Here is a 24,979-nt window from a genome sequence, read left to right as displayed (position 1 = left end):
GGTCCTCAGGGACCGGGCAGGGCGATGACTCCTGCTGGGAACCGGGCTGGGCTCTTGGGGCCGGTGCTTCCCACACAACAAGCCCCAGAGTCACCCTGCCCGGCTCCCCTTCTGGGCTGGGTCCTGTCTGCCCAGCCGCATCCTGGGCCAGCTCCATTTCGGCCTGGCCGGTGGCTCTCTCACCTCAGCGCCTGCGCCAGAAGCAGCTTTCCTCTGCCAGAAGGCTGGGCACTTCCACCTCCTCGCTCGGCCGGGAGTTCCTTCCCTGCCAGCAGGGATGGAGAAGCCGCTTAGCTCCTGGGGAAGATGGCAGCTGCTTCCCTCAGGCTCTGGGGCCACCTGCAGAGCCTTCTTCCTGAACCTCCTCAGGAGCCTGGACAGCCTGGAACCGAGCGGGGAGCAGGCGTGAGTTGGGGTCAAGGCAGCCTCTCACTAACCAGCCTTTTTGGTCCCTCCCCATCCCTGCCGAAGCCAGAGCCTGAATAAAGTGCTCTCAAATGAGATCCAGACCAACAACAGTTCATGAACTGCGCAGAGACCTTCATGTAGAGAAGCAGCAAAATTCGTCAAACAGATGACTGGTTATGACTTATTTACTTGTTCTTAAAAGAGAACAAAAAGGACCTGAGTCTCCTCCCTCTCAATAACCCCCTGCTCAACCAATCAGGGTAGAGACTGAGGGGCGGGAGGCTGAGAGTTCTCACCAGAGAGCCAAAGGAAGGCCCAGGTCACCGGTAGGGATCACTGTCCGAGGACTATTTCAACCCCACTTTCTTGCGTGGACCTCCCACAGTGGAGATGCAGAGCACCCCCCGCAACACGCAACACACACACTCACACACACACACACACACACCTCTTGGTGGTGGGAGAACAGGAGAAAGGACAAAAGAAGTAAGAGATGAAGCGAAAGGAAGGAGGAATGGAGGAAAAGGTAAAACGAAAAGGACAAACCTTAATGTCCCCAGTGATTCCACGGGACAAAATCCCAGATGGGCTATAAAATTCTGCCACCTTGAACTAGTGTTTTCCATGCCTGGAACTCAGCTGGCACCAGGTGGATCAGACTGAACAGGTTACAAACCTCTCCGAGGCTCTTACCTTCTCAACAGGGATGTCTGTTTTCTAGTAAAATCAGTAAAAGGAAAGGAGAAAACTCGAAAAAGGTTCCTCCTCGCGCTCACGTACGTGAACCCTAATACTCTCTCAGTCCTGAATGAGAGACCTCGAGAAGGAGACTTGCTGAAAGAAAGCCACAGGGGTCTCTGAGGTTTCCCTGGCCCTGCGCTCTGTCCTGCCTTGCTGATGTCAGCATCTCTCTGTGAGGTCACCACCTCCCTACCACCTTTGACCAATAGGCTGAGGTCCTGCAAAAGGCCTTTGTGATGTCACTGCCACACACACCCATCCCCTGAAGTGCTAATGTCCTGCTGCTGGTCTGACACTTTGAAGGTTTCAGCTACTCTCTGTGGATCACCCCACTCAATGCATCTTCATTCTAGGAAGCAAGCCGGCTAGACAGTGAAACATCAAAGGCTGCTCCCAATGCTACACTCAGTGTTTCCAAAATTAGTAGACTTTATGGCCAGAAGAGACCTTTAGAGCATCTCATCTAACCCCCTGCATATCATGGGCTTCCTTTATAGCACAACAGTTACTTTTTTGGAAAACACATTCCAGACCTCCAGGATAAAATGATAAGGCGTATCATTGAACAGAGCGAACAGCCCAACTAAACTGGCTGTGAGCTCCAGGAAATAACAATTCCAGTGGCAGGAAGTTGAAGCCAGACAAAATATGCTGCAAATTTTTCACAATGTGTGTACTTAAATCACTGGAACAAGGGACATGGTGGAGTCTCCATCTCCTGTAGTCCTTCAATCAGAATTGTAAGTCTCGTCCTTCAAAATAAATAAATTAATAAAGAATTGCTCTAGCTCACCCATAAGTTACTGGGCTGGATGCAGGAATCACTGAGAGAAATTCTCTGGCCTGTGTCATACAGAAGGTCAGATTAAATGATCATAAAAGTGCCTTCTGGCCTTAACATCTATGACTCTATGGAATGTATGAAACCTTAAGTGCCAAGTTGCAGTAGCAGGTGAGCAGTTGCTCCACAGCCTTAGGAAGGAAGGGGAGGACATGTTGCCTATTGCCCCCCTCCCCACCCCGCGCTCTCTCTCTCACACACACATTTGCGACCAGGATTCGTATGACAATTGTCTACAGAGATGACATAAATAAATAAAAATAAAATAAATTAATGGAGATATCCTATCTCCTAGAACTGGAAGGGACCTTAAAAGGTCATGCAGTCCAGCCCCCTGCCTTCACTAGCAGGACCAAGTACTGATTTTGCCCCAGACCCCTAAGTGGCCCCCTCAAGGATTGAACTCATAACCCTGGGTTTGCAGGCCAATGCTCAAACCACTGACCTATCCCTCCCCCCAGACAGAGATGACAGATTGCGCCAGTGATAAAAATAAGTGCCAGCAGCTTAAGCGTTAACAGTCTCAGACCCACACAGATGAAGATTTAACAGCACTCAGTGCTGTAATTCTCTACTCATGCCTCTGGCCTGTTTGTTTGAGAAGTTCAGTTATTTATTGGGACAAGTTTAAAGAATGAAGCAAGGGTGATGCAGCAGTATATTGTATTTATAGTCTCTTTAAAATTAGTGTTTAATCACCAGAAGGCCTCCCATTATCAGGGGTCTCTCACATGAAGTAGATACACGCAGAGGCTGTATGCTGAAAGTTTGTAGGAGCCATCTTGTCATGTTATAACGAGAGTTCTGGTTTAAACTTTATATCCCTGGTCCTGCTCTGTTTCCTGAATTCTGTAGCACACTCATGTAAGCAGAGTCAGGATGAGCTCTACCCTGACATCTGGTGGTGAATTATGGCGAGTGTGGAAAAGAACTCCAGGGGCTGATCTGGTTTGCATAGGCACACCCACTCGCCTGGCATGAAACAACAGCAACTCAAAGTGGTTACTTTGGCTGGTGTGGGATCCCCAGTTTCTCTGTTATTGGGGCAGGAAGAATAAAGTTTTGTTACCCTGATTCTGTGAATCAAGGCCAGTGGAACTGTAGTATGACAGAAGGACTGAGTGAGTCCTTCACCATTACCTAAGTAGCACTTGCTTGACAAGGGGCATGGGTTACAAAACCCAGTGAATGGAGAGAGGATGTGAATAGGTATTTATATCTGATGGTATGGGCCCTCTTTGAGGCTTTGAAACACCAATTGCACTACTTCCTCTCTCCACTGTTGAATGTCAAAGCTAACTTTGATTCTATTAGGAGTCTGTTTACAGGCTGCTGAGCTGAATTCACTTTGGGCCAATGGTGCACTAGCACTTGGGCTCCCCTACTATGAGCTGAAATTGCTAAGACCTGAAATCGCTAAAGAGCTAAAGTTATTAAGAGCTGAGATCACTGAGACTGTGTTAACTAGTGGGGGAGCCTGAAGCTATATTGCTAAGCGGCTGGCGGAGCCGCTAGCAGAGTGGAGCCTCATGGGACGGTTGGAGCTGAGCGACTCACAGGTCGGTGAGCAGAGTGGAGTGGCTGGAGAAGCAGCGAGCAGAGTGGAGCCTTGTGGGAGCAGCCCAAGGAACGGCTGAAGTGGAGCAGAGCTGAGCGGCTGCCAGAGCAGTTCGTGGACGGCGGGAGTGGCTCATGGGACAGCTGGTGGAGTGGAGTGGCTCATGGAGAAGGCTGCGGCAGAACCCCACGGAGAGGCAGCCGGTCGGCCTCGGATCACGTAAGGTGCCCCTTAACACCCTGCGTGCCTCCCCCCCCCCCCCCCGGCTTGAACTCTGGGGCTGCACTGACCAGGGACAGAGACTTTGGGGGGTTGTTGGACTTTTGGAACTTTGGCGATCCTTGTGTTGCTGGACCCAAGAGACTTTGGGGTTGTTGGACTTTTGGGACTTTGGTGATTCTTGGGTTGCTGGTTTCAAGAACCAAAGGGAAAGGACACAGCCCAATTTGCTGGGGTGGGTTTTTTGCTCATGAAGCCTGTTTGTGGTGTTTTTCCAATTTAATGCTGATGTTGTTTACCTCATGTTATTAAACATTTTCTGTTACACTCAGACTCCGTGCTTGCGAGAGGGGAAGTATTGCCTCTTAGAGGCGCCCAGGGGGTGGTATGTAATTGTCCCAGGTCACTGGGTGGGGGCTCGAGCCGGTTTTGCATTGTGTTATTGAAACGGAACCCCTAGATACAGAACCCGGCCCTTGTTGCTGCCAACTTAGATGGGCAGAAGGGTTACACTCATAAGGAAGATACTCTCAGTTGCCTGGCAATGCTAGAAAGCAAGATACTAGTGTAAATACGGTTATATTGGCAAAGCTGTGACCATTCCCCGTAAAACTTGATTTGCTCAGGGTGGGTGAAATAAGGTGGTACAAAGTCACTTTGCCAGTATAAACCACCAGGACCGTTTTGCTGGTATAGTTTATGTAGTAGGAAGAGGGCCTGAAACATAAGCCCTTGTATCAGAGGCCTGGTGTGAGGCCTGAGGCCTGAACTAGGGTGACCAGATGTCCTGATTTTTGGGTCTTTTTCTTATATAGGCTCCTATTACACCCCACCCCCGTCCCGATTTTTCACTGTCTGGTCACCCTAGCCTGAACTAAAGTCGTTTTGTTGATATAAAGCAAAGAAGCAAAGTCGGGTTTTGCCTGCTTGCAAGCAGACAGAATCTGGCAAGAATAGGGCTGATATTGCAGAAACACATTCCTAAGTAGTGTTAGGCACAAATATATGCAAACACATTCCAGAAAGGTGGCACCAGAACATCTGGATAGCAAACATGTTCCCCAAAGAGAACAGGATCACACTGACCCATCTTAAGGAAAAAGTCAAGATGACAGCACGATGGATAGAGATTTTTTGATCGAACCAACATGGACAAGGTAATGGGTGGTTCCTGGATACATCAATGGGTGGCACCCTAATACGTCAGAGGGTGGCACCATGGTACATCAGGAGTAATGAGTAACTTGTTTGTATCTGCGTATAAAGATGTATCTCAGAGAGGGTGTCTTTGTCTGGCCGAGGGGAAAATGGAAAGTCGGGGCCATTCACTGAGCTGGTCCATTGCCACAGGCATAAATGTGTTAGTGTACCTGTAACCATTGAGCCAGGGCATTAGTACCATGCCTCATCAGCAATAAACCTGACCAAGTACCTTTGCTGAAAACTGAGTCTGTGAATGTATTGGGTGGTTCAATCACAGCCTGCTGTCTCTGCTATCTGCGCAGAGCTGGAAAGCACGCTGAAAGAACACACACACAGCCAAATATCTATCAACATCTGAAGACAGTGTACTCTGGCATAGCTACTAGGAACAAACTCCTAGGGTAGACCTGGGCTGTAGCACCATGGGCTGCTGCAGGTTTTCGTGACTACGTTGCTAAACAAAGACCTTGTGAAGCTGCAGTGATTTAACACAAGGTGTAAGTTGAAAACCATCTAGTTAAACTGGTGCAAAAAGCCACATGAAACTGATTTTTGTGTAAGAGAGGCCTTTTGTTTTATTGTTTATTTTAACTCAGTTTGGAACAGGTTTAACTAAACCAGTGATAGCTGCCTTTAAACCAGGGGTCTCAAGGTCCCAGCCTGCAGGCCATCTGTGGCCCAAGAACCTCCCCACTGCGGCCTGCGGAGGAGAAACGCATGCAGACACGCTGCCAGCAATGTTTGCTGCAGGCGCGGCCCCTGCAGCTTCCATTGGCTGGGGGAGAGGGACAGAGATACCATCACTAATGGCTGGGCAGAGTCAGCCATGGAGGCAGCATCATTAGTTGCCGGGCAGAATCAGCCATCGAGGCAGCATCACATTTTTCCACAATGAATATAAACAAGTCAAAATACCGAACACAACTATCTGATGCACACCTTGCTGCAATCCTGAAGGTTTCAACTGCACAGTCACTGAGGCCAAACATCAACAAACTGACAGAACTGAAGCATTGCCAGGTGTCTGGCAAACACTAAAAACTCTCTGGCAGGTGAAGAACTGTATAAAGTTACATAACAGTTTTATTATTTCTAAGAAACTCAAAATAAAAAAATACAATATAAACGTTTTCTTTTCTGAACACCATCTTCAGTGACACTAGTGGCCCACTGGGAGGATTTGAGGACTGGCAGTGGCCCTAAGGTAAATTGAGTTTTAGACCCCTGCTTTAAACGGATGTAGGAGCGTCCACATAGGAGTTCGCACTCATCTAAATAAACTGGATTAAAAACCAATTTAATTTAAACTGATACAACTTTCCCATGCAGAGAAGGCCAGAGGCTCTAAGGCCTGGTCTACACTTAAAATGTAGATTGACACAGCTATGTCACTCAGGGGTGTGAAGAATTACAATAGAGTGCTTCTATTGAGCTAGCTCCTGTTGCTTGGGAAGGTGGATTACCTACAGCAATGGGAAAACCCTGCCATCGCTTTAGTCTGCATCTGCACTATGGGGTTGCAGCGGCATAGCTAGAGTGCCACTGTAGCCCCCCTAGTGTAGGAAAGCCCTAAGTCACATTCTGGCAGCCTCATTGTGAAAAGGCCCCAGGAGCTGCTTGGCAGCTCTGCCTGGGGAGATCATGCTGTATTTATTACCTAACTGAATATTATCTCATTCTTTGCTGAGCAGTGGAAGCTGAGACCAAAAGGATGAAATCCAACAAGGTTTATTACGACAACAATGAAGCAACACCCATATTTACACTTCCTGTTTCCTGTTGGCTTCTAAACAAAGACTACAGCTCTCAGCAATCAATGCTGGATCTAACAACACCACATTTCCCTCGTCTTAGAACAAACTCAATCTTACGGCAGTAATACTAATCCAATAACCTGCTACTATAATAAACATAAATTATGTAATTAGCAAATAAACAATAACTAAGAAGTAGTTATGTAACTGTAATTAGAATTCTAGTTATAATAGAAGACTGTTCCTTTAATAATTACAGAACACAGTCTCTAGCCAATACAGTTGGCTGTCAGACTCTGACAGCATATTTGTCAGGCCCAATATCCTGTCAGTTATCCTGTATTGTCAGCAGCAAAGGGCTAGTTAGATAGTCTGAAACACTGCACTATGTCTTAGTAAGCAGGGGCAAGATGAATAGTGCTCCAGACTGACCATCTGACAGCTTGTAAGACTGAGGTCCTTGTGACGGGGTCCCTGGGGTGCAACATGGACTGTGGGACCACTGAGCCCTCTGTCCCTCCAACATGGGGTGCCCCTCACACTGTGATGCTGTGTCAAGTCACATAACCCTGGCAGGCACTACCCTTACACAGCCATCCATAGACAGCAACACACCCAGCTGAGTTACATGAATGCTTCTCCCAGTCATTCATGAACCAACAATAAGGCTCCAGCCAATTCCCCCCCAGCTCCCCAGCCAATTCCCCCCAGCTCCCCAGCCTTGCACCCCAGAGCTGTACCATCTTGCCCTGGTCAGAAGCCTAACCAGAATAAGTTCATTACCCAGACTGCCCCTGCTTCGATGTAAACTGAGCTGAGATTTCCCAAGCACTTCAACCAAACCACACTGTTTTAGGTAAAATATAAACTACAGAAAGATAGTTTTTAAGTGATTATAGGTAGCGAATGTAGAGATCAAAGTTGGTTACCTAAGAAATAAAAGTAAATTCACAATCTGAGTTCTATAAACTAAACAGGATAGTATAGTTCCTCAATACACAGGCTGGGACTCTTTTCCAGCCTGAAACTGCCCTCCCACCTACAAAGTCTTTGTCCTCCAAACATGTTTCCAGGTGTTGAGTTGTTGGGGGGAGTGAGGCCAAGTGATGATGTCACTTCCCCTCTTTTATAGTTTCTTCCAGCTTGTTGGAAAAATCCTTTGCTGTGGTGTGGGGATCAGGTAGTCTCCATTGGTCAAGCAGTCTCCATTGTCTACGTGTTCTCTCTGAGAAGTTTCCATTGTATACAGTTTCTGAGATCCTTTCCTTGATGGGTGTTGATGAGCCATTAACCCCTGTCTGCCTCCTCCATTGTTGCACCTGAAAGTTTGGTTGTGGGTGTTCCCAACCTCACAACATATTTCAGTAACACATACATAGCAAAACTTCATAACTTCCTATACCATGACAGCACATACAATCCAACAGGATATTAATGTTCAACAGATCAAGACTTTTAACATGATACCTCTCAAGGCAAACTTTGTACAAAACATATCATAATTCTATGACAGTGATGAATATGGGAGTTCCAGAGTGCTACTCTGAGGTACGGAGTGTCATAGTCCTTTTTAGAAACAATTTTCAGTGGGGAAGTGAACCTGGGTTCTCCTTTTCCTAACATTCCAGGTTTTCATACTTCTATAAACAAGCCACATTTGAATTTCAGTTCCCTGACCCCACAGCATTTATCTACATCTTATATTTTTGTGGTTTTCATTGAACTGTTTGTCTGATATCCGGCAGCAATGGTATATCAGATATAGGCCCATGTAATCCAGCAATGTTTAATTTAGTATGCATCTCTCTACCGTGCAATAATTCAGCAGGTGACTTTTGTGTTGTGGCATGGCGTGTAGCCCTGTAGATTTAAAAGTAATCGTAGTGAAGGTTGTTCACACTTTTCTTTCCAGCATAGCTGTCTCCAGACTGTCTTTCAAACTTCTATGGAATTGTTCAATTTCTCAATCAATTTGATTGTAATATATGATTATTTTCTACATGTAATGTTAAAGTGTCATAGAATCGTAGAAGATTAGAGTTGGAAGAGTCTTCAGAAGGTCATCTAGTCCAACCCCCTGCTCAAAGCAGGACCAATCCCCAACTAAATCATCCCAGCCAGGGCTTTGTCAAGCTGGGCCTTACAAACCTCTATGGATGGAGATTCTACCACCTCCCTAGGTAACGCATTCCAGTGCTTCACCACCCTCCTAGTGAAATAGTTTTTCCTAATATCCAACCTAGACCTTCCCACTGCAACATGAGATGATTGCTCCTTGTTCTGTCACATGCCACCACTGAGAACAGCCGAGCTCCATCCTCTTTGGAACCCCCCTTCAGGTAGTTGAAGGCTGCTATCAAATCCTCCTTCACTCGTCTCTTCTGCAGACTAAATAACCCCAGTTCCCTCAGCCGCTCCTCGTAAGTCATGCGCCCTATCCCCCTAATCATTTTTGTTGCCCTCCGCTGGACTCTCTCCAATTTGTCCACATCCTTTCTGTAGTGGGGGTGCCCAAAACTGGACCGACCCCTGGGGCACTCCGCTTGTTGCCGGGTGCCAACTAGACATCAAGCCGTTGATCACTACCCATTGAGCCCGACGATCTAGCCAGCTTTCTATCCACCTTATAGTCTATTCATCCAATCCATACTTCTTTAACTTGCTGGCAAGAATGTGTGAGACTGCTTTGCTAAAGTCAAGCTATATCACGTCCACGACTTTCCCCATATCCACAGAGCCACTTATGTTCCCTTCTGCCAGAAAGGTTTCGAATTCCAGTGAGGAAAATTGTGTTCCATTGTCCAATACAAATTTTTCAGGTTCCCTTCCCTGCTAAAGACAATCGACACGAACTTGATGAGTGTAGCAGAGATGACATATAAATATAATAATGGACATATAATATCAATGGCAAGCTTTTCCCATGTGGCATCTGGAAGAAGAACAGGCTGTAATGGTGGCACATGATCACCACCATTTTGTCATGTAACTGGCTAGTAATGCACGTTTTTACAGCTGCTTCAACCTGAGCATGCATTCTTGGCCCCAATACAGGTCACATAGACACTCTTTCATTCTGTCAGTCCCTTGATGTGTATCATGTGCCAGATGTATGAATTTTGTCTGCAGTGTGTCGGGTACAATCAACCAGTCAGTACCTCATAATACCCATCCATCTGGTACAGAATTGTTTTGAGTACGCTACAGTAAAGGGGCAAAGCTGGATCAAGCATTTGGGGTTGTGTAGCCATTTTGTTATCAGCTGTTCCTGCAATCTTTGTTGAATGGGGCATGCTAAGTAAGCAGCTTTGAATTATTCTTGTGTAACGGATGTGGGGGTGCCTGCTATAAGTGCAACTACATTGTCACCATCTGTCGGCAAGGGCAGGCAGGACAAGCATCACATTTTGAATTCCCAGCCTTTATTCTGTGACATATATGAAAGACAGTAGTCTTGCTGACCATCTAGCAATCTGGCCTCCCACTCATCCAAGTCCTTTAGAAGTTAACAGTGTCATCAAAGAGCTATGATCTGTATGCGACTTGAAAGTCTGGCCCCAGAGCTAAGTTCTCCATTTTTCCATAGTCCATAGCAAGCAAGTGCTTTCTTTTCAACAGATGAATACTTCCTCTCAGCTTCTGTAAGTGTTCTTCAAGCAAATGCAATAGTGTCCTCCATGTTGTCATCCTGGATTTGAGTAAGTGTTGCTCCCAATCTGTAGTCTGAGGCAGGGTCAAACAATGCAAGTGCTGGACTATTTTCAATCAAATCTTTCACTGTTTCAAAACAACTTGTGCAACAGTCATCCAGGACAAGCTCGAGATTCCCTGGAGAATGTTTGTAACGGTGACTGAAGTGTTGTTCAGAATAAACTTGGCATACTATGACATAAAAACTAAGAAAGCATGTAAGGTTTGTGTGTCTCTTGGAGGTGGTGGTTTTTAACCACCATGATGTGGTCCAGGTCAGGTTTCAATCCAGTGTCCAAAATTATGTGCCCCAGAAATAACAACTCTGTTTGTCAGAATTGGCATTTGGCGAAATTCAGTTTCAGACCTGCAGTTTTGATGTGGTTTACTACTAGGGTGACCAGATGTCCCGATTTTATAGGGACCGTCCCGATTTTTGGGTCTTTTTCTTATATAGGCTCCTATTAACCCCCACCCCCTGTCCTGATTTTTCACACTTGCTGTCTGGTCACCCTATTTAGTACTGCATGGAAATGTTTTTCATGTTCCTCGCAAGTCTTCCCAAACACAATAATTTCATCCAAATAATACTGGACTCCAGGCTGATTCTTCAGAATCACTGACATTATTCTTTGGAAAATGCTGGGTGCCAATACAAGTCCGTATGGTGCATGTTTCAAGTGAGATAGATCCTCAAGTGTAATAATGCTGTGAGATCTCTCTGTCCTCCTGTAGTATAACTTGGTGATATGCATTCTGTAGATCGAGAGTAGAAAATGTCTTTGTGTCACAGAGATCCACCAATGCTTCTTCTATGTGTGAGTGGATAGCTGTCAATCACAATGGCTTTATTAGGCTCCCTTAAATCTATGCTAAGACAAACACCTCCAGTCTTTCTCTTTATCACTACTATTGGTGAGACTCATTCAGATGATGCAATCTCTTCAATAACACCATTTTGTACTAATTTTTTAACCTCTTGTGCTACAGCATCCCTGACGGAGAATGGAAGAGAGGGAAATTCTGTCATACAGCTGTCACTTGAGGTCAAAATTGAATTTCGTGAGCAAATCCAAATGCACAGCCACTGGGGCTCCTCTGTACCATCCTCGTTAAGAGCAGAGACCAGAGTTTGTGCTGTAGTGGTGCCAGGTGGGGTAAAAGCAATGTGCCCATTGCCTGCCTACATGTTTAGTGAGGGAAACAAATCGCTGTTTAGGATAGCAGTACCCCTAGGCATAGGACAGAATTCTGCCGGTACACATTATGTATCAAATGGCAGGGTTGCAGGTAGTCAACCAAGCACAGGGATGTGGTTCATCAAGTAGCACACTAGGTGTAAGCTCAGTTCAGTAACTGATACATGTCCAAAGTATTGCAGGCAAATCAATTCAGGTGGTCTAGAAAGTGCTGAGCCAGTGTTCAACATTCATTCCACCACCTGGGGCTTCACTCCTGCAGCAGAGACATGAACAGCACACGTTATTTTATCCACAGTGTCTGTGGAGCTGCTTCCATCCACACCCAATGCAGTAAGTTACCTCTGGCATGGTAACCGCACGGACTTGTTGATTAGGATGGGTTGCTTTAGCATACCTTAGGGAAATGTCCGCTCTTTTTGCAGGCCACTGAGCTCCCTCTGCAAGCTTTCCAGTATAGTCCAGGGATCGGCAACCTTTGGCACACAGCCTGCCAGGGTAAGCCCCTGGCGGGCCTGGCTGGGCTGGTTTGTTTACCTGCTGCGTCCACAGGTTCGGCTGATTGCGGCTCCCACTGGCTGCGGTTCACTGTCCCAGGCCAATGGGGGCTGCAGGAAGCGGCGCAGCCCGAGGGATATGCTGGCCACCTTCCTCCAGCCCCCATTGGCCTTGGACGGTGAACCGCGGCCAGCGGGAGCTGCGATCGGCCAAAGCAGCGGATGCGGCAGGTAAACAAACTGGCCCAGCCTGCTAGGGGCTTTCCCTGGCAGGCCACGTGCCAAAAGTTGCCGATCCCTGTGTAGTCTGTAGTGGGGTGTTACATTCACAGTGGTGACATTCTTTTCCTTGTGTGTTTTGAAATCACTGGGCGTGTTACTTCTCATTTACATTGCCCTTGTAATTTTTCAGTTGCCTTGTTGTAGTCCAGATGCAGTGGTTGCACGGCTTGCATCGCACCTGCTGTTCCCTGAGCTCATTCTATTCACCTCCACCATTGCTGATTCGATGTGATTAGCAATGGTTACAGCTTTCTGCCATTTCAATTCTGGTTCAAGCAGTAGATGTTCTCTGATACGAGGCACAGCTGTTTTCTCCATGAGCCGATCTCAAAGAATTTCATCTGCCATGTTGCCAAAAATCCCATGTGACAATCAGTTCCCTTAAAGCAGCAATATACTGATCTGTCAATTCCCCTGGTTTCCACGCTGGTGGAATTTATAGCATGCAGCTACCACATTCACTTTAGACACACACAAAAATGAATGCAGAGAGTGCTGTATCATAGTTATTCTTCAGAAGGGAAGAGTGTAACATATAGCTGCCCTTCTGCTCCAAGGCACTTACATAAGCAAAGCACATTTTCTTACTTCAGAGAGTTCTCTGTCATTAGCTGCAAGGACATCGTACTCAGATACTCTTATCCAAGCATTAAAAGCAATTGGAAGCTCTCCTAGGCTTTGAAGAAAGGGTGCAGGTGGATTCAGGGGCAGGAGAGCCATCCTAGTCACCACTTTGTTGAGCAGTGGAGGCCGAGACCAAAAAAGTGAAATCCAACATCAAACAGCTCCAGAAGCAGCTGCTGCAGCAGCCCCTGGCCTCAGCACATACAGATGCGCTTACCCTTCCTGCTAGTTCTCTAACCTCAAAGACTACAGCTCCCAGAAATCAATCCTGTATCTAGCAATATCACACGGGGCTCTGCTAGGCCTTGTTTGCACACTGGGGGGAGTTGGCTTGGGGACTCTCAAGTATTCATAGAATGTCCCCACAAAGCATGGCAGGGAGGCAACTGACAATTCATTCTCTAATCAAAGAATCTGCATTGCCTTTGTTGTAATAACCTGGAGCTACCCCCTCTCTGAGCCCTGAGTATTTTTCCAAGGGAAACCCCTCACTTCACACGAGTCCCAAAGGGGATTTGGATCTCAGTCAGTGTAGGTCAAAGACAAAGAAACATAATCAAAAGAAGCAATAAAAGATCTGGTCCTGCTGCTGTAGGTGCTGCTCTCTCTGTAGTTTCCAGCCCTTTCTAGGATGGATACTTCACGTCATCAGAAAAGGATGTTTCTCTTTCTCCTGCACACACCCTTAGAAGTTGTGTGGCAAGAAACAAGAGCTGATTTTCAAGCATTTTTCTTCACCTTTTTATCTCCTCTTCTGTTTTCTCCAAAATTAAAGGTCTAATAGTCTTTAAAAGTCTTTCATGGGTTCATTCACAGATTCATAGATTCCAAGGCCAGAAGGGACCATTATGATTCTGACAGCAGATCTTTTAGAAAAACAGCCAATCTTGATTTTAAAATTGCCAGTGAAGGAGACACCACCACAACCCTTGGTAAGTTGTTCCAATAGTTCAGTGGTTCTCAAACTTTTTTGTTTGGGGACCACTTGAAAATTGCTGAGGGTGTCAGCGGACCACTTAACGATCTTTCCAAACGTTGTTGTACCATTAACTAGCTATTGTAAAGCGCGTTGGATAAAAAAACACCTTAATAATAATTAACATTTTTTTTTGTTCCACAAATAAAAGCACACAACTCATATTTTAATATCAGTATTCTTACCTTTCTAATGCGATGGATGTGCCTCTCTCCCCCACCACAGCCGACACAGAGCTGGGACTGGGAAGGAGGGGGGTCTCTCCCCAGCCCCAGCAGCCAGAGAGCTGAGGCTGGGAAGGAGGGCCTTCCCTCCCCAGCAGCCGCAGCCCTGGAGCTGGGGAAAGTCGCCTTTCTCTGGCTGCTGCAGCCCTGTACGTCCCAAATTCCCCCCACCTCCTCTTCTCACCCCACTGCCCCCTCCCACTTACCCCCTATTCCCCCCAAGGCCACAACCTCACCTTACATGTGTGTCTTCTCCAGGGTCCAGGCACCTAATTAGTGGAGCCACGCCTGGGTGGGTGGCCCTTCATTCTCTCATGTGCGGCCTTAGAGGGAACTATATGCGGACCACCTGAATGGAGCTCGCGGACCACAATTTGAGAACCACTGCAATAGTTAATTACTCTCACTATTAAAAAATTATGCCTTATTTCCAGTCTGAATTTCTCTAGCTTCGACTTCCTGCCATTAGCTTGTGTTACACCTTTCTCTGCTAGACTGAAGAGCCATTATCAAATATTTGTTCCCATGTAGGCACTTATAGATTTTCTCACAGTTCTTGCACAACAAAGATGTGAAAAGAACACCCAGAGTGTGGAGAGACACACATTGAAATCTGTTAGCTTATGCCCAGGGCATAGGCTCCTGAACAACTGATGGGAAATAACTGGCAGATAGAAGGGAATTCTGGATACTCGCATGAAAATGAGACACATCAAGTTCCACATCAAAATAAATTATTATTCTGCTGGGAATTCAAATTAGCAGCCCAAGTTACTGACCTGTCACCTTCAGTTCCAGAGTGGCTTCCGCATAAAATCTGCTTGATCGGAAGAAACAGATAAACTGCCCATGGTCAGAGGGGGTGATGTTGCGTATACGCAGGACAACGCTTCCATCCACAATACCATCCTTCAGCAGCTCTGTTCTGCCCTGATAATTTGGTATTTGCTGCTCAGCCTGATCTTTTTCATTCTGATACAGATGGACAGGTTCAGAGAACTTGGATCGGTACCAGCGCACCTCCATCTTCTGAGCACGTCTGTTACGGAAGAGGTGACAGGGTAACAGGGCATCTTCACCTGCAGAGACCATGATGGGATGATCAGGTCCAATCACCTTGAAATTCACTGTTAAAGGAACCAACACACACAGAAAATTAGACCAGAGGGGAGCTGGATTGCTTTCATAGGTAATGAATGGTGATCTCTCACAACTGCCTAGGCTGCAACTTGACCAGCTAAAACTGAGCTAATGGTGTCTCACTGTATCTGCACTGGAAAACAGGTCAAGTTAGGACAGGCTTAGCTAGCACATGTTAGCTAACCCTTGAGCTAAACTCAGCCACTTTTCCTAGTCAATACCAATCCAGAGAGAATTAAAAAATGGGTGATCTCTGTCTCTAAATGTTGTGAGCTGGTTAATGGCTGAAACCAGAACAATTAACCTGTGGAAGACTGTTTGCTAGACTGGAACCGAGGCAGGTGGCCTCTAGAGAGAACGATGATACAGAACACCTGAAAGGAGAGGCTGTGTCTGTGACATGCTGTGGAGCTTAAGGCCTGGTCTACATGGGAAAGTTTTACTGGTTATCCAGGTGTAATTATACTGGTATAACTCCTATGTGGACCCCCTTATTCTGGTATAATAGTGACCTTTTTCAGTTTGCCTTAAACCCCTTCCCCAGTGACATAAGCTAAACTGAGAAAAAAAAAGTACTTTGTTTTATATTTGTAACTTGCTATGTATCCTTTCAAATATAGATATTTGAAAAACAATCAAATATAGAACAAAATCCTTCTTTACCCCTTCCACTTATGACATTCTCTGCTTGGTAGCACATCACACAAAATGAATTTACAGCATGTGTCAGTCACATTCAGTTCAAATCACTCTGTTTCATATATTTGACTTATTTGTGTAATGTGCAATTCAAACTTTTGCATCATAGATTCATAGATTCCAAGGCCAGAAGTGATCATCTAGTCTGATCTCCTGTGTAACACAGGTCACAGAACTTCCTTGTATTTCACACTGGTGACACCCCTGCTGGAATTCTGTGTCCAGTCCTGGTTCTCACAATTCAAGAAGGATGTTGATAAATTGGAGCGGGTTCAAAGAAGAGCTATGAGAAGATTAAGGAATGATTTGATAATGAGCTCAATTTAGCAGAGAAAGCTATAACACAATCCAATGGCTGGTACAGAAGCCAGCAAAAATAAGTAAATAAATAAATAAGAGGTGAAAACAGGGGAGTTTGAGTGGGAGTTCAGTGGGAGGAGAAGGAAGGAGGCAAGCACCTATTCCATAGGGGACAGTGAGTGAGTTTTTGTAATTTTGTGTGGGGGGTTTTTCTTTTTTTTTTTTTTCTTCCTTTTTCTTCAGTTTGCAGAGGCTGGTAGGGCATAGTTTTTTGTGAGAGAAGCAGAGTTCAGATTAGGGGGCAGGGCTTCCCTGATTAGGCAGTGGGGCTTCTCTGATTGGGGGTCTATAAGGCAGCCAAGCAGCCATCCAGTGGCACAGGAACCAGCAAACAGAGCTGAAAACAGGGGCGTCTGAGTGGGAGGTTGGGGAAGGGAGTGTGTAGTGGTCTGTTTCTGCTTTGGTGTTCATTGGGGGGGGGGATTTTGTTTGGGGATTTGTTATTTTCTCCATGACAGGAGCTTAGGCGGGAAGGCTGTGACAGATACAGAGGCAGCAGTGGTAGTGAGACAAGGAATGGGTGAGACAATGAAGACAATCAGATGTGGAAGCTGCAGGATGTAAATTATCCGGAAGCGGGTACACAAAAAGAGCTTGGTTTGTATGAAGTGCCGCCTGTTAGACTAGATGGAAGAGAAGATCAGAGACTTGGAGATGCAAGTGGAAACTATGGTTGTTTAGTTTTGATGGGGATTCAAGCAGATGATGGAGGGAAGACAAGAGAAGGCTGAAGGGAAAAGTCAAGACTGGCAGATGCAAGCTGCACTGATGAACTCTGAGGGAAGACTGCTGGATGAGGAATGTGGCCACTGGAAGCATGTGACTATGAGAACCAGGCAGAGGGAAAGACTGGCTAATGAAGGAGAAATAGAGCTCAGGAATAGGTTTGCTGAGTTGGAAAATGAAGAAGGGGCACAGCAGGCAGTCACAGAAGGTGGGAGGTCAAGGAAGAAAAGAAGAACGGCTAGTCCTATAAGAAGAGGGGAAGGATACAGGATGACTCACAAAAGGTTGCAAGTGTGAACAAAAGACAAGAGGACTTGCAATCAGAAGGAACAGGAGGAAGCAGGGCCAGCTCCAGGCACCAGCACAGCAAGCTGGTGCTTGGGGCGGCTCATGGAAGGGGGTGGCACGTCCGGCTCTTCAGCGGCAATTCGGCGGCAGGTCCCTCAGTCCCTCTCGGAGGAAAGGACCTGCCGCCAAATTGCTGCAGAAGAATGAAGCAGCGCGGTGGGGCTGCCGCCGAAGTGCCACCGATCGCGGCTTTTTTTTTTTTTCCGCCGCTTGGAGTGGCAAAAACCCTGGAGCTGGCCCTGGGAGGAAGGCCAGAAAATCACAACAAAACCAAGAAAAGGAAGGTCTACATGATTGGGGACTCCCTACTAAGAAGAACAGACAGGCCTGTCACCAGAGCTGATCCGGAGAACAGACGAATGTGCTGTCTGCCAGGAGTTAAGATACAGAATGTGGACCGGAGGCTGAAAAGAATTCTAATGGAAGCAGTAAAGAATTAACTGATTGTCCTTCACATGGGGAACAAATGATACTGCTAGATTCTCACTGAAATGCACCAAAGGAGACTATGCCAAGCTGGGGAAGACACTTAAAGAAATGGAGGCTCAGGTGATCTTCAGTGGGATTCTGCCTGGCCCTAGAGGAGGAGAGTGAAGGCAAGACAAGATTATGATGATCAACAGATGGCTCAGGCAGTGGTGCTACAAAGAGGGTTTTGGGATATTTCATGACTGGGATGCATTCACGGACAGAGGACTGTTCTCATGGGATGGACTCCACCTGAATAGGGAGGGAAATAGACTGCTGGGATGGAGGACGGCACAACTGATTAAAAGAGCTTTAAACTAGGAACTCGGGGGGAGACTGCTGGGAGATGCTCATGTAATCCTCATGCCTTATTCTAATATTGACCGGCAGGAAAGTCAAGAGAGAATACTCCAATGGGGAAAGGAAGAGCAGTATGTAGGAGAATGGACAGTAAGAGGAAAGATAGTGTCAATACCAATGAAGCTAAAGTCAAGTAGGCAATACTGTAAGTAGAATAACTGTACTCAATCGGGTGAGGAATCTGAGTGAAGCCAAGCAGCAACAGTTAAGATGTTTGTACACCAATGCAAGGAGCCTGGGTAACAAAATAGAGGAACTGGAACTACCAGTGCAGGAAGTGAAACCAGATATTATAGGGTTAACAGAAACATGATGGAATAGTAGTCATGAGTGGAGTACAGGAACTGAAGGGTACGTGCTGTTCAGGAAAGACAGAAATAAAGGCAAAGGTGGTGGAGTAGAATCGTATATTAATAAGGAGTTAAACTGTAAAGAAATCAGAAGTGATGGAATGGATAAAACAGAGTCTGTTTGGGTCAAAATCACTTTGGAGAAGAAAGCTACCAGAGGCTGCCCTAGATAGTGCTTGGGGTATGCTAGAGACCACCCTCCCCCCACACATCTGATTTGGATATGGATAGAGACCTTTTTATGATTATGGGAGACTTTAACTTCCCAGATATAGATTGGAGGACAAGTGCTACTAATAATAGTAGGGCCCAGATTTTCCTGGATGTGATAGCTGACAGATTTCTTCACCAACTAGCCACCAAACCAAAAGAGCTGATGCTATTTTAGATTTGGCATTCATGAGTAGTGAGGACCTCTTAGAACAGCTAGTTGTAGGAGACAAGTGATCATGAGCTAATTCAGTTTAAACTAAATGGAAAGATAAAAAATAGATCTGCAATTAGGGTTCTTAATTTCAAAAGAGCAAATTAAAAAAAGTAAGGGAATTAGGGAACTGGACTAGACTGAGGAACTCAAGGATCTGACTGTGGAGGAGGCTTGGAATTACTTTAAGTCAAAGTTGCAGAAACTATCTGAAGCCTGAATCTCAAGCCAGGGGAAACATTTGTAGGGAAGGGTTACAGACCAAGTTGGATGAGCAAGCATCTCAAACTATTAAGAGAAAGCAAAAAACCAACAAGGAAAGGAAGATGGGATGGATCAGTGTGACACTCTTTACCTCAAATTAGCACCCTGGACCCCTCATATTCACTATTACCATGTGATTATGGTTTGTTTTGTACAAAGTATGCCTTGTGAAGTATCATTTTAAAAGTGTGGATCTGTTGGACCTTAATATGCTGTGGATTTTATGTACTATCATTGTATGTGAAGTTATGAAGTATTGCTATACATGTTACTGAAATATGTTATGAGGTTGAGAGATGCCCACAGCTGGACTTTCAGTAGGGACAAAGAAGCCGCCATCGCTGGCCAGACAGGTGTTAATGGCTCATCAACACCCAGCCTTCTATCTCAGAGACTTCTTGTAGAAGGCACATATGCAATGGGGCAACCTAACTCACGTTACAGCAAGGATCTTTCTAGCATCCTGAAGAAAGCATAAAAGAGAGACAGACATCATCTCTTGGCCTCTCTCCCCGCCACCTCCATCTCAACACCTGGAAGATCGTCTGGAAGAGAATGGTCCCAGGCTGGAAGGGTGTCTAGTCCGTGTATTAAGGAACTGTAAGCTACCTGTAGGATCTGTTAGGATGAGAGACAACTTGATTCAAATCTTACTTAGTCTGTTAAAGTTAAAATTTAGACTGCATTTCTATATTTATTACTTAGGTAACCAACTTTGATTTCTATGCCTGCTACTTATAATCACTTAAAATCTTAGTTAGCCTTTTTTGCATCTCCATCACATTGTTGAGTCATATTTAAGGCTAAGATTTTGGTATGGGTATTTTTAATAAAAGTCACGGGCAGGATGTGGGCAATAAACAATAAATCATGGAAGCCCAAGCCCCGCTATATGGGGCTGGAGCCTGAGCTCCACCTCCCAGGGCTGAAGCCTTATCTCTGCCGCCCAGAGCTGAATCATAATTTTCAGGAAGTCATGGAGGTCCCATAAAATCATGGAATCCGTGACCTCCATGACTGACTCATAGCCTTATTCATATTCAATCGGTGATCCACTGTAAGCCCCGGATCCTTTTCAGCAGTGTTACCATCTAGTCATTTATTCGCCATTTTGTAGCTGTGCGTTTGATTTTTCCTTCCTTAGTGAAGTGCTTTGAACTTGTCTTTATTGAAATCCATCCTGTTGATTTCGGACCAATTCTCCAATTTGTCCAGGTCATTTGGAATTCTTATCCTGTCTTCCAGAGTTGTAGCAACCTCTCCCAGCTTGGTGTCATCTGCAAATTTTATCAGCATACTCTCCAGTTCATTATCCAAGTCATTAATGAAAATATTCAATAGTGATAGGTAGAGTCGCAAAAGTTTAAGATGAGACAGGAGGAAAGTTTAAGGTGAAATATGATGTAAAAGTCCACTGAGTACAGGTTACACTGAGACCAAGGGGAGTAAAAAGGGAGAAAAATCAATATCTTCCCCTGCTCCCCCCCCAAAAAAAAGATTTTCTTTCTCAAATTTACATAAAATGCTCTTATTATGAATTGTTTCAAAATAACAAAAGATCAATGGTATTCAAACTGTTGAGAGAAAGTAGAAGACACTCTGTGACAAGAGGCTTCCTACCTGATTCCAATGTAGAAACATGGACCTTAAAAAAGAAAAGGAAGTAACTGGACAGAGAGGGGTTGCCCATGGCACAATGCGAGTGGAAGGAAATCCTCATCTTCATTGTAACTTGATTCACACACCAGAAAGGAAAAGAAAAAACAAATTCCAAGTGAGCAACGTGCTGTAATTTGGGATACAAATTCATTGAGCACAATATGAACCCTAGGACATGTGCTAATTAATAATTGCATCAAAATGTGCATGTTTGCTACTGTTTTTGTCAAAAGACATGTTACAAGACATAGCAAAACTCTGCTTCACTGTTCACCATCTCAAATTACAGTCCAATATTCTGGACAAAGGCCTTAATACTAGCATTTGCAAAATTCATTGAAAAATATCACAAAAATCACTAACTTTTTGGTTGTAAAATTACAAAGAGAAAGTAGCCAAGAAGAACAAATGTATTTTGTATCTGTTTTTATAATGCAGTGTGAGAAAAGGCATTGCAATTTCTGGGTCTGGGTCACGTGGATAAATACAGAACATCTAAAGTCATTAGTGAAGCTTTTCAAGTGGAAAAAGGAGCATTTTAAAAACAAATTAAAGGATGAGAACTTCCTGCTACGTACCTCATGAGCCCAGGAGAAACTTCCCAGCAGTTACAGGATCACTGGGACATTTCCAGCTTCTCACAGTCAGTGAAATGGACCCTTAGTCCGGGAGGTGCCTGACAATGAAAGAATTAAAGTTATAGTATAAAGCAAAAATAATTTAGGAAAAGAGAATCAGTTCAGGATCATCTGTCCTTGTGCACTTTTATGGTGATGTTTTTTAAACAGCAGCAGAATTTACTCTTTTCTCCTGCATGTAGCAAGGCTGAAGATGCAAGTGAAATTGTAAAGCAGAAAGCCACCATTATCATTTAGATGGTGCTATGAAATTAAAGACCTTATGGAAATCTGCATACAGCAATGTGCTTATCCTCTCAGACCTAGACGGCTTAGCCTCACACACATCCCGGTTGGAGCAGAGTCATTCCCACTGTGGAAGAGGCTGCTTCATCCCAGTATGATGGAGTGATGATAGTCACTCCATAGTTTAAGACTCTAATAGTTTCCTTTTTAACCCTGATTTTTGACCCTACATCTATAAACTACAGGAAGATCCTATCAGCCTCAAAATTGGAACCTTAAATCTGGGACTGAAGTAAACTATTTCTACCAAATTTGATGTGAATTGGACAAGTGGTTGCTGAATTATAACACCCTGGAAAGGAGGGTTCACCAAAGTTAAAAGTCTTTTTTGCTGCTTTAAAGCATAAAGAACAAACACAACCACCCATTTTTTTATGGCTCTCTGGCCCCTCTGCTCCCTGGACCCTCTACAGCAGAGGTTATGGGGCTGCCCCACATATGCGATCCCTGGCACAGCGCCCTAACCCTCTGAACATTCTGCTTTCATGAGACTTGCCCAATGCTCGGCTCTTCCTGCAGCCTCTTGCCTCGTTCACGTGGCTGGGCAGGGGTAGCTCCATTGCACAGACAGCATAGCTAACCACATAGATTTGGCACAGTCATTCCAAAAGGCAATGGCTAAGCGGGAGTGACTTAATTCTGCCCCAGGAGAGACTGACCTTCTCTTCCTAACTCTGCTAGAAGTGAGCTTGAGCAGTGTCTCTGGTCCTCAGTTACCGCCTCTGTTAGAAGGGGGAGAACGGTACTTGTTGGCCTCCTAGGATAGGGACATGGGGTGGTATTCACAAAGGTACTTCGGTGCCTGAGTCCCATTTTTAGGCACTGATGAGACCTACGAAACTGCTGCTTGGCTGCTGCCCAACCCTGTAAGTGCCTTAGCTCACTTGGCTGCTTAGTGCCTAAGTTTCTGCAGCACAAATTCCCTACGTGCCTAAGTCTTTGCCTCCATGCATGTGCTCTGCTGCCTCCCTCTAGGTTTCCAGATGCCTATCCCCTGCCTAACCCCCAAATGTGTCCTTTATAATATGGAGCTTCCCTGAAAGTTTTATTACTGGGGGCAGGAATAATTAACAATCAAACCCAGTGTCTTCATTTTAATTTCAAGGGTCAGTTTCCATATTATTCTAAATAAGGAGAATTTTTGGTCACATATTTGCAGATTTACTATGAAACAAGCGATTTTCTGTCTTTATCGAGTACCTCTTTGCTTTGCCCTAGGGAGAAGGCTAATGAAAAAGAAAAGCAAACAGGGTGAGGCAGTGAAGTAGCTTCCTGCTCTGTAAAGCCTCCATCACACACACCACATGCTAGTCAAGGGTTGTTAGAAAGAGTTCTTGGTTTCCCAGTTTGTAATCCAGGGATGACAACACACTCCTGCCTTTGAACCTGTGAAGGAAAAGCCCTGCAGAGGGGCTCAACCGGTCATGTTGATGGTGCCAACACTTGACCCCAATTCCCCGCACAGCTTTGATGGCTGCTTGTTTTGGTGCCCATAGGAGCCTCAACTGCTAATGAACAGCGACCGGACACTTGTTTGTGCTGCAGACTTTGTGGAGAGTGATTCCCAAGGGCTCTGGGCTCAGAGGGCAGCAGCATGGCCTGTACATGACTGGGCCCATAGAGCAGTGGTTCTCAAACTTTTGTACCGGTGACTCCTTTCACATCGCAAGCCTCTGAGTGCCACACCCATTCTAAATTAAAAACGTTTTTATACATTTAACACTATAATAAATGCTGGAGGCAAAGCAGGGTTTGGGGTGGAGGCTGACAGCTTCCAACCCCCCATATAATAACCTCCCAACCCCCAGTTTGAGAACCCCTGCCCTAGAGGGTCTGGCCGGGCTGGTGCAAGCCCTGGTGCACTCGAGCAGGGCCCCACACAGGCGCTGGGTGTTCCCAGGCCAGGGCCTGGCCCAGCCCCTGGGGAACGGGCAGCGCTGGCAGTACAGCCAGATGGGCCCACGGGGTGGCTCCCTGGCACTGCCGGGCCGCAGCTGCGGGGTCTAGAGCGCCGCCAATCCCCCAAGAGCCACAAACGGAGCTCGAGGGGGGAACCGGGGAGAGGAGGAACTAGAGGATATGTTGCTCCCTCTATTAGAGTCTAACCTGGAACAGTTACTGGAAGTTATATTGCCCCGGTGCGCTCAATATTAGAGTCCAACTGGGAACAGTGACCGGACGTGACAGCACTCAGTAACCCCTCTAACAGATTCCCAACGGGAACAGTGGGCGGAGGTTGCTCCTCTTCCTTACCTGGGGGATTGGGAGCTAGTGGAGAGGGGGTAGGGTGACCAGACGTCCCGATTTTATCGGGACAGTCCCGATTTTAGGGGACTTGTCCCGCATCCCGACCTTACATCGGTCGGGACGCACTTTGTCCCGATATCGGGGGGACCGCAGCAAGCCGGCACTGCTCACGTCTTCTTCCGGGCCCTGGGGCAGTGCAGTTGAGTTTCTGCTGGGCTGGCCGGCAGACGCCTGCAGAGTGCTGCAGCCCCACTCCCCAGGCACGCACAAAGGCAGGGGCGGGGCTTGTAGGCACCAGCAACGAGCCCCCGCTGCCCCTCAACCTGACCCGTGCCGGAGCTACGCAGACAGGAGCCAGAGGGACGCTCCCTCCTCCCCCCGCTGCCAGCCCTGTGAACATGGCTGCAGCACGGCCCCGCTTCTCCCTCCTGCTCCTCGCCCTAGTTGCCCTGCTCCTGCCCGCACAGTGGCCCCTCTGCTTGGCCGCCAAGCACCTGGACCGGTGCTTCGCTGAGTGCAAGCGCTGCACCGACCCAGAGTGCAGCAGTAAGTGGGTGCGGGGCGCTGGGGTCCCCGGACGGGACCTGCCTGCTGGATCCTGAGGCTAGCACTGCGGGGGGGGGGGGGGGTGGAGGGCTGTGCCAGGCAGGCTCTGGGAGGAAGGACAGGGGGGGGTCAGATGCCGCTCTGGGTAGCCTGTGCGGGGTGGGGTGATGATGCTGCAGGGACGGGAGACCCATGGGGAGGCCGGGGTGGAGGCAGTGCTCTTGGGGCCAGCCCTCGGGCAGGGCCATG

The 24,979-nt window shown here is 46.4% G+C and overlaps 1 protein-coding gene across 2 annotated transcripts; it reads right to left on the bottom strand.

The window, feature by feature from the left end:
• Positions 1-327: 327 nt before the first annotated feature.
• LOC128828774 (myelin-oligodendrocyte glycoprotein-like) lies at positions 328-24,073 on the bottom strand. 2 transcript variants are annotated; one of them, XM_054013712.1, is made up of 5 exons: positions 24,044-24,073; positions 21,593-21,690; positions 20,976-21,086; positions 14,996-15,343; positions 328-382 (listed from the first exon to the last, which is right to left on the bottom strand). In XM_054013712.1, the coding sequence occupies exons 3-5, from the start codon at positions 21,079-21,081 to the stop codon at positions 366-368; spliced, it is 471 nt and encodes a 156-aa protein (XP_053869687.1). In that variant the 5' UTR covers positions 21,082-21,086; positions 21,593-21,690; positions 24,044-24,073; the 3' UTR covers positions 328-365. The 2 variants fall into 2 exon arrangements, 1 of the variants encoding a protein (XP_053869687.1); XR_008443236.1 differs by lacking the exons at positions 328-382; positions 14,996-15,343; positions 24,044-24,073 and adding an exon at positions 20,513-20,632 and having other exon boundaries at positions 21,593-21,685.
• Between the last annotated feature and the right edge of the window lie 906 nt (positions 24,074-24,979).

The sequence above is a fragment of the Malaclemys terrapin genome, chromosome 24, assembly GCF_027887155.1.
Source record: "Malaclemys terrapin pileata isolate rMalTer1 chromosome 24, rMalTer1.hap1, whole genome shotgun sequence".
Taxonomy (NCBI): domain Eukaryota; kingdom Metazoa; phylum Chordata; order Testudines; family Emydidae; genus Malaclemys; species Malaclemys terrapin.
The sequence above is the reverse complement of the archived record's forward strand: the minus strand, read 5'-3'. Positions and strand labels throughout refer to the sequence as shown.

Coding starts and splice junctions, on each gene's coding strand:
- LOC128828774 (XM_054013712.1), bottom strand. CDS start 21,081: ATGAAGATGAGGATTTCCTTCCACTCGCATTGTGCCATGGGCAACCCC. Junction 15,344..20,975: donor TGTTTCTACATTGGAATCAG/GTAGGAAGCCTC, acceptor TTCCTTTAACAG/TGAATTTCAAGGTGATTGGA.